This window comes from Gopherus evgoodei, chromosome 10 (genome assembly GCF_007399415.2).
Source record: "Gopherus evgoodei ecotype Sinaloan lineage chromosome 10, rGopEvg1_v1.p, whole genome shotgun sequence".
Lineage (NCBI taxonomy): Eukaryota > Metazoa > Chordata > Testudines > Testudinidae > Gopherus > Gopherus evgoodei.
In genome coordinates, this window is record NC_044331.1 from 210,912 (window position 1) to 224,771 (window position 13,860).

A 13,860-nucleotide genomic window follows, 5' to 3' on the forward strand; every position below is an offset into this window, starting at 1 on the left:
TGATTGATTTTTCCTTGTTTTAAGATCCAAGGGGATTGGATCTGGACTCACCAGGGATTGGTGGGGAAAGGAGGGGGGGATGGTTAATTTCTGCTTGTTTTAAAATCCAAGGGGTTTGGATCTGTGTTCACCAGGGAATTGGTGAAGTCCCTCAAGGCCACCCAGGGAGGGGAGAGTTTTGGGGGGACAGGAAGTGCTCCAGACACTGAAATTTCTGGATAGTGGCGGAGTTACCAGATCTAAGCTAGTAAATAAGCTTAGAAGTGTCCATGCAGGTCCCCACATTTGTACCCTAAAGTTCAGAGTGGGGAAGGAACCTTGTCATAAGGGGTCAAGAAACTTTATTTCTGCACCCCTTCCTGAGTGATATACCCAGTCAATATGGGGGTAGTTGAAATCCCCCATTATTATTATTGAGCCTCTCTCATCTCCCTGAGCATTTCAGTCACTAACACCATCCTGGTCAGGTGGTCGGTAATGTATCCCTACTGCAATATCCTTATTATTTGAGCATGGAATTACTATCCATATTTCCCCACCCTTCCAGTTCTCACTGGGACCCATTTCCCTTGCACCGTGCACCATTTCCCATATCATTGTAAAGCCTTCTTTGTACATTCAGCTGTAAACGTCGCATTTGAACGTCTGAAACTTCGGTGTGCAATCAAGTGAAGATTTCTCACTGCAAATCCAGTTTGACCACTTTGTTTCTTCTGCAGATTCATGGCTGTCAGCTCTTGGAGACTGTCTATAAACACAGCTGTGGGGGGCTGCCCCCTGTGCGTAGTGCACTGGAAAAGTAAGGAGATTCACTACTACTACTGCTTGGCTATTATGCTCTTGTAACAGCTGGAGTTAGTGCCAAAATATCTTCTCTCTCTAGCTATAGCAAATAGAGAGATGTCTCACAAGAGCCCTGTGCGGTCTGAAAGGCAGGAGTGAAATGCTGCGCTGACAGCCCTGAAGGCTCAAATCCTCTGTTTATGTACAGGAATAAGTACAACATAGGCAGCTGCAGTACAAGCTTCCTTCACACACTGAACTACTATTTATCTAGGGTGACCAGAAGTCCCAATTTTATAGGGGCAGTCCTGATTTTTGGATCTTTTTCTTATGTAGACTCCTATTACCCCCCATCCCGTCCCGATTTTTCACATTTGCTGTCTGGGCACCCTACACATTGTGAAGAGGCATGGCCTCACACAGAGAAGGAAAGCCAGGATAAGAGAAGAATGGAAGACGCGTTGTGATCAGCGCAATCTCACTGCTGAGCTTGTGAGGCATTTCCTACGGAAGATGGGGGTTTACGCTCCCTGGCCTCTCTGCTGAGACTGTCAATGAGGGACCAGTTGACTGGCTTAGGGATGGCTTTGTAAGTCTCTGCCCCCCACCCCCGCACTTTTCCCCTTACCTAATGCAATTTGTATGGAAGTTGCACTGGAAGAAGTTCCATTGTGTCAGTTGACCCCCTGGAACATAGATTGGAGATTCAGACATGGGGTGATTTGATTGGTTGAATATTACTAGAAATGGGTTCCCTTGGAGTAGGACTGTCAAGGTGCAGATTGTGGTGCTGTTAAATTAAATTAAATTAATGGATATATCCTATCTCCTAGAACTGGAAGGGACCTTGAAAGGTCATCGAGTCCAGCCCCCTGCCTCCGCTAGCAGGACCAAGTACTGATTTTTGCCCCAGATTCCTAAGTGGCTCCCTCAAGGACTGAACTGAGAACCCTGGGTTTAGCACGCCAATGCTCAAACCACTGAGCTATCCCTCCCCCCCTAAGATGGCAGCTAAGTGAATAGGAGCAGTGATAAGCTAACATATTGGATACTTTAGTTTGATCCTACTTCCTGTGAGGGAGGTATACAAATAGTACTTTAATAGCACACTCAAAGCCATTCACCTTCCTCCATGAGCAAATTTCACTTGTTAGCACTTCAGCTCTCACCATGCGTATTTCGTTCTGATTGTTTTATACACTGCCCTCTTTCACTTTCCATTATGCTTGGTCCCCAGGATCCTGGCTGTATGTCATGGAGTCATGTATAAGCAGCTCTCTGCCTGGATGCTGCATGGACTGCTCCTGGATCAGCATGAAGAGTTCTTTGTTAAACAGGGCCCATCTTCTGGGAATGTCCCTGCCCAGCCTGAAGAAGAGGAGGATGACCTGGGGATTGGGGGACTAACAGGAAAACAGCTGCGAGAGCTGCAGGACCTGGTGAGATTGCAGGTCAAAGTATGGCATTCTCAGAACATTAGAGAATGTAGTCAGAAATCTGTCTTTCTGCTTCAATGAAAGAGCATTAATGAGCCATGGTAAGATGACAAATCAATGAGATACTGTAATATGCAGCTACAAACTAGGCAAAAAGGACCAGTGAGGTCATAGAGGTGGGAGATATGGAACTTTTTAAGCATTGTGCCACACATAAGGCACACATGTATCAAACAAGAAAGGAAGCAGGAAAGTAAAAGGAGAAAAGTTTAGCATGGATAAATGGCTAAGTCCATGAGGTTCAGACTAAACAGATTCTTCAAAAAAGGGAGATTCAATTCTAGTGAAGCCATTAGAAAGGATCAAATTACAGCAAGTAAAGTGAGGAGGTGGGTGAGGTAATATCTTTTATTGGACCAACTTCAAGCTAGACAGAGTTCTTCACGTCTGGGAAAGGTACTTAGCTGCGACACTTCAGCACCTTTCCTAGACCTGAACAAGGGCTCTGTATAAGCTCAAAAGCTTGTATCACCAACAGAAGTTGGTCCAGTAAAAGTTATAACTTCACCCACCTTGTGTCTCTAATATCCTGGGACCAACACTGCATCACCTTGATGGATCGGTTCATCAGCCTTCATATAGATTGCGCTGATCACAACACATCTTCCATTCTTCTCTTATCCTGGCCTGCCTTCTCTGTGGGCAGCCATGCCTTTTCACAGTAAAATCTTCCCATCTCTTTGGAGGTCGTCCGAGTGGTGGTTTCAGTTCCTGGGATACCACTCGGCGACAGCTGCTGTCCATCAATTGCCAATGAGCCTCGCTATATGCCTGGCCCCATCACATTTTACAGTACCTGCTTTCAACAATGACGTCCTGCACTCCAGTCTGCTGTCTGATCACTTCATTGGGGACTTGGTCACAGGTTGAAATCCCCAAAATTCTTTCCACCACCCACTCCATGATACAGTTGTTGCTCCTTATCTTTGTCAGTACCCAGGTTTTGTTGCTGTACAACATTGCCAGCAGTACTGTTGAGTTGAAGAGTTCAGAACATGTTGCCTCTACTGATTTTTCCTTGGAGGACATACTTGATAGAACTGAATGTGTGCCAACTAGTTTTCTTTCTTTGCGAGAGTTTGCCTTTCTGATTATGGCACATGTTCATTTCTTGGCCCAAATAAACATATAACTCATCTTCTATTTGTTCTCCCTTGACTATTATTTGGCAAGGAATCAGACTGCATAAATTTCATTTTAGAACAGTCCTTTTGTGTTGAGTTCTCGCAGCATTTTCTGTAGTTTGATGGTGTTTTCAGCAATTAACACAATATCGTCCATGAATGTGAGGTGGTTTAACTGCTCTCCATTGATGCTAATTTCACCCTTCCAATTCATCTGCCTCATTACCATTTCAAGGCAGGCTGTGAAGAGTTCCAGTGAAATCGTGTCTCCTTGCTTGACACTTCTTTTGACTGGGATGCGAAGGGGAGTGTTGAACACAGTTATATCCAGGGTGCAGTCAGAGTTTGCTTCCTTTAGTACTTTGAGTCAATGCCCTGCTCTACAAGAGCTTTAGCACTGCATCAATCTGTATGCTGTTGAATGCTTTTTCATAATCATTGAAGGCAATGTATAAAGGGAATTTATCTTCCCTTGAACACTCCAATATCCGGTTTATAGTGAAGATATGGTCTATTGTGCTAAAATTCCTTTGAAAACCTGCCTGCTCTGTTGGCTGCTGTTTGCCCAATTTCTGTGAGAGCTGGTTTGTTATTACTTTGGTGAACAGCTTGTAGACATGTGAGAGCAGGCATATTAGAATCATAGAAGATATGGGTTGCAAGAGACCTCAGGAGGTTATCTAGTCCAACTCCCTGCTCAAAGCAGGAACAACAACTACTAAATCATCCCAGCCAGGGCTTCATCAAGCCAATCCTTAAAAAACCTCTAAGGAAGGAGATTCTACTACCTCCCAAGGTAACCCATTCCAGTACTTCACCACCCTCCTAGTGAAATAGTGTTTCCTATTATCCAACCTAGACCTCCCCCACTGCAACTTGAGACTATTGCCCCATGTTCTGTTATCTGCCATCACTGAGAACAACCTAGATCCATCCTTTTTGGAACCCCCTTTCAGGTAGTTGAAAGCAGCTATCAAATCCCCCCTCATTCTTCTCTTCTGCAGACTAAACAATCCCAGTTACCTCAGCCTCTCCTCATAAGTCATGTGACCCAGCCCCCTGATCATTTTCGTTGCTCTCCACTGGACTGTCTCCAATTTATCCACATCCTTTCTGTAGTGGGGGGCCCAAAACTGGACGCAGTACTCAAGATATGACCTCACCAGTGCCAAATAGAGGGGAATAATCACTTACAGATTCATAGACTCTAGGACTGGAAGGGACCTCGAGAGATCGAGTCCAGTCCCCTGCCCTCATGGCAGGACCAAATACTGTCTAGACCATCCCTGATAGACATTTATCTAACCTACTCTTAAATATCTCCAGAGATGGAGATTCCACAGCCACCCTAGGCAATTTATTCCAGTGTTTAACTACCCTGACAGTTTTTCCTAATGTCCAACCTAAATCTCCCTTGCTGCAGTTTAAGCCCATTGCTTCTTGTTCTATCATTAGAGGCTAAGGTGAACAAGTTTTCTCCCTCCTCCTGATGACACCCTTTTAGATACCTGAAAACTGCTATCATGTCCCCTCTGTCTTCTCTTTTCCAAACTAAACAAACCCAGTTCTTTCAGCCTTCCTTCGTAGGTCATGTTCTCAAGACTTTTTAATCATTCTTGTTGCTCTTCTCTGGACCCTCTCCAATTTCTCCACATCTTTCTTGAACTGCGGTGCCCAGAACTGGACAAAATTCTCCAGTTGAGGCCTAACTAGCACAGAGTAGGGCAGAAGAATGACTTCTCGTGTCTTAGTCACAACACACCTGTTAATGTATCCCAGAATCATGTTTGCTTTTTTTGCAACAGCATCACACTGTTGACTCATATTTAGCTTGTGGTCCACTATAATCCCTAGATCCCTTTCTGCTGTACTCCTTCCTAGACAATCTCTTCCCATTCTGTATGTGTGAAACTGATTGTTCCTTCCTAAGTGGAGCACTTTGCATTCGTCTTTATTAAACTTCATCTGGTTTACCTCAGACCATTTCTCCAGTTTGTCCAGATCATTTTGAATTATGACCCGTCCTCCAAAGCAGTTGCAATCCCTCCCAGTTTGGTATCATCTGCAAACTTAATAAGCGTACCTTCTATGCCAACATCTAAGTCGTTGATGAAGATATTGAACAGAGCCGGTCCCAAAACAGAGCCCTGCGGAACCCCACTTGTTATACCTTTCCAGCAGGATTGGGAACCATTAATAGCTACTCTCTGAGTACGGTTATCCAGCTAGTTATGCACCCACCTTATAGTAGCCTCATCTAAATTGTATTTGCCTAGTTTATCGATAAGAATATCATGCAAGACCGTATCAAATGCCTTACTAAAGTCTAGGTATGCCACATCCACCGCTTCTCCCTTATCCACAAGGCTCGTTATCCTATCAAAGAAAGCTATCAGATTGGTTTGACACGATTTGTTCTTTACAAATCCATGCTGGCTATTCCCTATCACCTTACCACCTTCCAAGTGTTTGCAGAGGATTTCCTTAATTACTTGTGCCATTATCTTCCCTGGCACAGAAGTTAAACTAACTGGTCTGTAGTTTCCTGGGTTGTTTTTATTTCCCTTTTTTATAGATGGGCACTATATTTGCCCTTTTCCAGTCTTCTGAAATCTCTCCTGTCTCCCATGATTTTCCAAAGATAATAGCTAGAGGCTCAGATACCTCCTCTATTAGCTCCTTGAGTATTCTAGGATGCATTTCATCAGGCCCTGGTGACTTGCAGGCATCTAACTTTTCTAAGTAATTTTTAACTTGTTCTTTATTTTATCTTCTAAACCTACCCCCTTCCCATAAGCATTCACTATGTTAGGCATTCCTTCAGACTTCTTGGTGAAGACCGAAACAAAGAAGTCATTAAGCATCTTTGTCATTTCCAAGTTTCCTGTTACTGTTTCTCCCGCCTCACTGAGTAGTGGGCCTACCCTGTCCTTGGTCTTCCTCTTGCTTCTAATGTATTGATAAAAAGTCTTCTTGTTTCCCTTTATTCCCACAGCTAGTTTGAGCTCATTTTGTGCCTTTGCCTTTCTAATCTTGCCCCTGCATTCCTATGTTGTTTGCCTATATTCATCCTTTGTAATCTGTCCTAGTTTCCATTTTTTATATGACTCCTTATTTTTTAGATCATGCAAGATCTCGTGGTTAAGCCAAGGTGGTCTTTTGCCACATTTTCTATCTTTCCTAGCCATTGGAATAGCTTGCTTTTGGGCCCTTAATAGTGTCCCTTTGAAAAACTGCCAACTCTCCTCAGTTGTTTTTCCCCTCAGTCTTGATTCCCACGGGACCTTACCTATCGGCTCTCTGAGCTTACCAAAATCCACCTTCCTGAAATCCATTGTCTCTATTTTGCTGTACTCCCTTCTACCCTTCCTTAGAATTGCAAACTCTATGATTTCATGATCACTTTCACCCAAGCTGCCTTCTACTTTCAAATTCTCAACGAGTTCCTCTCTATTTGTTAAAATCAAGTCTAGAACAGCTTCCTCCCTAGTAGCTTTTTCAACCTTCTGAAATAAAAAGTTGTCTGCAGTGCAGTCCAGGAACTTGTTGGATAGTCTGTGCCCCGCGGTATTTTTCCAACATATATCTGGATAGTTGAAGTCCCCCCTCACCACCAAATCTTGGGCTTTGGATGATTTTGTTAGTTGTTTAAAAAAAGCCTCATCCACCTCTTCCACCTGGTTAGGTGGCCTGTAGTAGACTCCTAGCACGACATCACCCTTGTTTTTTATCCCTTTTAGCCTAATCCAGAGACTCTCAACACTTCCGTCTCCTATGTCCATCTCCACCTCAGTCCAAGTGTGTACATTTTTAATATATAAGGCAACACCTCTTCCCTTTTTTCCCTGTCTATCCTTCTTGAGCAAGCTGTACCCATCCACACCAACATTCTAATCACATGTATTATCCCACCAAGTTTCAGTGATGCCAACAATGTCATAGTTGTATTTATTTATTAGCACTTCCAGTTCTTCCTGCTTATTACCCATACTTCTCACATTTGTATATAGGCATCTAGGATACTGGTTTGATCTTGCCTCCGAGTTTTGCCCTGACCCTCCTTTCTCTCTGCCATTATAGCCCACGCTCCCTCTTGTTTCTGACCCATCTCCCAGGTCTCCATATTCCCCACTTACCTGTGGACTTTGCTCATCTGTCCCCGCTGAACCTAGTTTAAAGCCCTCCTCACTAGGTTAGCCATCTCTCGATCAGCTGGCAATGCTCCTACTAATGCAGCCCAATATGCTGTTAGCCTTCTTGGCAACAAGGGCACGCTGCTGGCTCATATCCAGATTTTCATCCACTGCAATCCCCAGGTCCTTTTCTGCAGAACTGCTTAGCCAGTCGGTCCCGAGCCTGTAGTGGTGCATGAGATTCTTCTGTCCTAAGTGCAGGACTCTGCACTTGTCCTTGTTCAATCTCAGATTTCTTTTGGCCCAATTCTCCAATTTGTTTAGGTCACTCTGGACCATATTCCTACCCTCTAGCGTATCTACCTCTCCCCCTAGCTTAGTGTCATCTGCGAACTTACTGAGCGTGCAGTCCATCCCATTATCCAGATCATTAATAAAGATACTGAACAAAACTGGCCCTAGGACCAGTCCCCAGGGCACTCCGCTTGATACCGGCTGCCTACTAGACATCGAGCTGTTGATCACGACCCACTGAGCCTGACAATCTAGCCAACATTCTATCCACCTTATAGTCCATCCATCCAATCCATACTTTAACTTGCTGTCAAGAATACTGTCGGAGACCATATCAAAAGCTTTGCTAAAGTCAAGATATCACGTCCATTGCTTTTCCCTTATCTACAGAGCCAATCAGGTTGGTCAAGTATGACTTGCCCTTGGTGAATCCATGTTGACTGCTCCTGATCAACTTCCTCTCCTCCAAGTGCTTCAGAATGGTTTCCTTGAGGACCTGGTCCATGATTTTTCCAGAGACCGAGGTGAGGCTGTGACCGGTTAGTAGGTCCCTGGGTTCTCCTCCTTCCCTTTTTAAAGATGGGCACTATATTTGCCTTTTTCCAATCATCCGGGACCTCCCCCAATCGCCATGAGTTTTCAGATATTATGGCCAATGGCTCTGCAATCACATCAGCCAGTTCCCTCAGTACCCTCAGATGCATATTGGACGATAGTTCTTCAGATCTTCGCGATCACCTTTCTTGTACAGCAAAATGATGTTGGACTTTTTCCAGCTAGAAGGTATCTTTGCATTTCCAAGAAAGACTAAACCTTTGAGCAAGGGTTTACCAGAGGTCTTGGCCTTTAGCTCTTATCTCAGTTGTAAGTCTGTCTTTTCCTGGAGCTTTTCCTTCCTTCATTTGATAAACAGTATGCCAAACTTTGCTGATGAGGACAGGGAGTATGCGCTCATTGGTCTTTTGAAGTGTTGGTAGCGTGACATTTATTTGAGACGTGAACCGTTCAGTGTAGAAATCTTTGGAGACCGTTTCCATCCCTCTTCTGTCAATTACTGCTTTTCTGTCCTTGTTCATCAGCACCATTATTGTCAACCTGTTCAGCGTCAATTCCCATTTGCATTTTTTGAGGCTTCTGCAATATTCAGCAGTCTAAGAGCCTTTCATTTCAGTATTTCTCAAAGTCCTCCTTTAGTTTTCTTATCAGCTTGCAGAGGTGGGAGTACTTGAGTTTGTCGCCATCATTTCGCTTCATATTCTTCCGCTTCTCTAACAAGTTCCTTGTTTCCTCTGAGATTCTTCCCTTTGCTCTTTTTGGTCTTTCTTTCTAGGGTAATTTCATGCATTGCGTTAAATTATCAATTGCAAGGAGGACTACAGAAACTTTGCTATCTATGAGGCTCGAGTCTTCTTTGGAAATGTTTGCTTTCGGGATTGCCTTGAATTTTTTCGGCTGCAGTCTGATTCGCCATCTGTAGCGCTTTCTTTTCCACCTTTTTTGTTGAAGTTGAGCCTCGCTCTGAGCAAGCGATGGTCACCACCGGTGTTGAATGATGGCACTACTGAAATGTCTTGTACGATGCGCTGCTGATCAATCAGAATATAGTCACTCATTCTTATTCTTTGCATTGGATGCGATCCGTGTCCACCTCCTCTTAGCCTTCTTAAATCAGGTATTATCAATGAACATTTCTTTAGTCGTTGCCAGAGTTACCCGGCGCTCTCCTCATGGATTCCATTTGCTGATGTCATAACTTCCAGTGAAATTTTCGTCGTCTTTCCCTTTCCGACCGTGGCATTGAAGTCTCCCTTCACAATCGTATATATGGATTTTTGAGTGAGGGTTTCCTCAAGCTCCTGACAGAATTTTTCCACATCATCATCTTCACTTGCTGTATTCAGTGTTGTGCACAAGTAAAGTGTACTGTTATGCAACCTAGCACAGTATGGCTCTTTGTCCTTCTCTAGCAGTTAGACCAGCAAGGTTTGAGTGTGGTACTGAATTCAACGTAATGAACTTGGTCCTTTAGCTCAAACAGTAGAGGCCTCTGTTTTAAGATCCAGCATTCCCAGATTCCGTTCAGAGGGCTTGACTGGGGCATTGTTACCAAAGTGTGATGTGTGTGGGGATTGCTTAGAAGCAGTAGCAGAGTCAAAGTTCTAGTTGATCCAGCCCTTAGTGGGAGACTAGAGGGGGACCAAACCACATTTAGCGTAGCTTACACACAGATGGACGGACCTAAGAGGGATTTAGCCAAAGACAAAAATTATTTCAGTATATTATACAGGAAGTCTGAGAGAATTGGTAAGTCTACATAATCCCAAGGCGGTGAAAGGGCTGTTAAGGAGAATAAAGACTGCAGAGATTCCTTATGATATCTTTTCCTCAGTCTTCACCACAGACATTGAGATTCCTGCCCGAGGGCTACTTTTTTTCAAATAATAAAAATGAGGCACCCTCAGATTGAGGTATCAGCACAGGAGGGAGGTATTAGAATGAATTGATAAATTAAGAACAAGTGAGCAGGACTGAGCAGTCTTCATCTAAGAGTGCTGGAGGGACTTGAGAACAGAGTGGCTGAACTGTTAACAAAAATATGTAAATACTTCCTGAAATCAGCTATTACATTGGAGAACCAGAGACTAACAATTCAGCTCTTTAAAAATGGTACTGAGGTGATCCTTGGATTATGAGCCAATGAACCTTACTCATCAGTACCAGGACAACTGGTTGAAATACTGATTAGAGAGTTATGAAGTATCTAGATTAACATAAGGACAAAGTAACACTGCTCTGTTAAGGAAAATCATGCATTTCTTCTTTATAGAATTTCTGAATATGTTAACAGAATACTGGATAAAATAGAACGAATTAATATAGCACTATATTTTCAAAAAACCTTTTCATATGCAACTATCAAGGAAACAAATTACTCAAGGGGTGAGGGACTGCTGGCATAGATTAGAAGCAGGCTAAAATACCACTGGAATCAGTTAGACTTACCTGTATCTGAATAATGTAGGGTGGATTTGCCTTTTTTCCACTTTATTTACATTGGTTTTCCTCTTGTTTTTTGTCTGATGCACCTTTCTTTCTGTCTGTTCCCCCCAATCCCTCTTTCTGCCTGGCCTTGTGTTTTCTACTGCTTCCCCATTCATCTCCTTGGGGGTTGTGACAGCGCCTGATTGAGGAGGAGAACATGTTAGCACCATCTCTGAAACAGTTTTCTTTGCGAGTGGAAATGTTACCATCATACATTCCTGTGCGGGTTGCTGAGAAAATCCTCTTTGTGGGAGAATCAGTACAGATGTTTGAGAATCAAAATGTGAACTTGACCAGAAAAGGTAGGAAACAACTGCCCTGTCGGCTTGTTTACTTGGCTCCCTGCCAGAGCTTGGCTGCCCCATGGTCTTTGTTCATTTTAACTGCAGAGTACTTTCCAAAGAGTTGTCATACATCTCTCAATACTATGATCTTTGCTTTGTCTGGACCCAGCTGAGAAGAGTGTTAAATAGTTGGTCCAACTCCAGTGCAAGAACCAGCACTTCCTTTGGACTTACAAGCCATGCTTTGAAGCCATGGAAGTTTGTACTCCCTCCCATTTAGCTCTTAAAGTCGTGGTTATCACAGCAGCCAAGAGTGTGTATTCAGCTATTTCTGGCTGATCTACCCTTCAGTGTTTCATAGAGAAAAGCTTGTCTATATCCAGACCAAAGATCCTTCCAAAAGGATGCCCAAATTCCATCTCGTCCAGTTCCCTAGTCGTCTTCCCTTCCCCTCCCCAAATCTCACAACTTTCCAGCAGAAGCGACATGGCACAAGTTGGATATAAAGAGGCTTAGAGCAACTATCCGTATCCAATCTCGTTAGTGATATAAACTCTGTTCTAGCGCCTTATTGTGTAGAAATCAGTTCTATCAGACGAGGCAAGCTCTCAGAGTTGATACGATGAATGCTTTCCCCTCTGAGACCTGCCAAAGAGCTCCATTCAGATTTTCACTCAGCCCTGCTCTCTCAGCTTTGGCGTCGTGCACAGATGCCAGTACAGGGACAGCAGTGGTCATGTGTCCATCCCCCACCCTGGACAAACGACTTCATAGCTATTAGGACCGCATGCAAAAGTTTTTCAGACAATTGTTGGGGAGGCAATAGTTACCCCTGAAACTTTGTAGCACAGTTGACTTTGTGGATGCAATAAAATCTGTGCACTATCAAAATCAACAGATCCTTTGCTGGCAAACTTCCTGAATGCCTCCTTCCCACTGCCCCCCCACCTCATTTCAGCCTCCCTTAATATTTCTTCTTTACCAGAAGTGGACCCCCATCAAGCATCCTTCCTGGAGAGCCTCCCACCTTGGGCTCAGAGGTCTTTGTGGCGATCCCAGTGGGAGTGTACACTGCCACACCCCTGCACAGTATCTCGCTTGCTTATGCCCCTCTGTTCCATCTGAACTATTCCTCAGCCAGTAAGTCAGCTGACACACACACTAGTTTGCCAGCACAAGAGTGTTTGCCACTAGCAGGTACAGTAAGAGGTGGCGTGGAGCTGGTAGCTGAGGGGTGGTGAGGAGTGCAGCTACCACATCTCCCTCAACCCCATCCAGCAGTCCATCCATAGATCACCACCTGGTATTCCTGCTCTGATGATCCAGCTGCTGTTCATCAGAGTGAATACTAGCTGGTGAACCATCAGTGTCTCGCCAGCTGAGGTGTGGTGCAGCTGAAGCGGGGGGGAGGGGGGTGTTATTATTGGTGGGGCAGGGCACATGCGAGAGTATGGTTGGGGGAGGAAGGGGTGGTAGGATCAGAGTCCATTCCTGGGTAAGGGAGATTCTGTGGGGGGCCATTCCAAAAGAGGGCATGGTGTGGTGGGAGGATCAGAATGGGACTTGCAGCCAGCAAACTAAGGAGGTTTGCCAGCTGAGGCAGTTGTCACAGCTGAGCCAGCCAAGATGAGCCTGCATCTGGTTTTGGGTAGGGGGGCGCAATGTAGACACAAAGGCAAACCTTAGACCAAGTGAGGGTGACTAGTGAGAATGCTCTCGATTGTTGGTGCTTCATTCAGTGTTCTTGTGTAGACAAGAAGAAAGACAGTAAGAGAGGGGTTTGGTTTTTAGTTTAGTTGGTCAAAAAATCTGATCTGAGTCCTGGATTGGGATGGAACTAGCAGGAAACGTCATTGCTTGCAGAGTGACAGATGCTTTGCTTTTGTGACAGGCAGCTCTGTAGGCTGTCTGGAAATATTCCACTTACCAGATGGCCTAGAGCTATAAGTAAGTAGTATTTGTTGTCCAATGAGTAAGCGACTTTGGGCATGAAGGGCTGGTACAATGTTCCCAGCAATCCATACACACACCCTTCCCAGGCAAAGGCTGCTGAACAGATGTTAATAGCTTACCTGGAAAGTGTCTTGCTTTCTCCTTGCTGTTTTACTTCAGTTCAGATGCTCTTCTCTTTTCTGGGTAGGCTCCATCTTGAAGAACCAGGAAGACACTTTTGCTGCAGAGCTACACCGCCTCAAGCAGCAGCCACTCTTTAGTCTGGTGGACTTTGAGGCTGTGGTTGACTGGATTCGGAGCACTGTTGCTGAGGTAATTCAACGTTGGGGGTCCTGGGTCCATAACTCCTACCAGGGGCTTAAACATCTTGGAACCCTGTGCCTCTCCCTTTGCAGCTTAGAAACACCACATGGACCAAGTCTTTTGGGAGGGAATGTGCTTGAGGGAATCCTGACTAGACCCCAAGGATAGCTAGGGACAGAAACATGAGCCTCTGGAGAGCTCCTTGGTTCTAGAAGACAGGGTGTGTCAGAACCTGCAGAGCAAGTGAGCTGCTGGGGAAGGTGGGACACACCAGAGCTCATGAGGTGAACAGGCATGGAAGGACCAGGCAGTGGAGCTGGAGACTTTACAGGGCTCCTGAGCTTCATGTTGTGTCAATTTTTAGTGAGACAAGGAAATTAACGGACAACTATTGCTTATTTGCTGTGGGAGGAAAAAAAGGCGTTAATGTGTCCACAGACTTCAAAGG

The 13,860-nt window shown here is 44.6% G+C and overlaps 1 protein-coding gene across 4 annotated transcripts in view; it reads left to right on the forward strand.

The window, feature by feature from the left end:
- The window catches only part of TUBGCP4 (tubulin gamma complex associated protein 4), a 41,662-nt gene that overhangs the window by 9,310 nt on the left and 18,492 nt on the right, over positions 1-13,860 (forward strand). For 3 of the 4 annotated variants that reach the window (XR_004002291.1, XM_030577404.1, XM_030577403.1), the window contains exons 6-9: positions 720-799; positions 2,021-2,222; positions 11,009-11,174; positions 13,297-13,421. Coding sequence is in view for 3 of the 4 variants with exons in the window: in XM_030577404.1 (XP_030433264.1) it covers positions 720-799; positions 2,021-2,222; positions 11,009-11,174; positions 13,297-13,421 (573 nt within the window). In the remaining variant the exon portion in view is untranslated. The remainder of the gene's footprint in view (positions 1-719; positions 800-2,020; positions 2,223-11,008; positions 11,175-13,296; positions 13,422-13,860) is intronic. The other variant, XM_030577405.1, reaches the window with a different exon arrangement.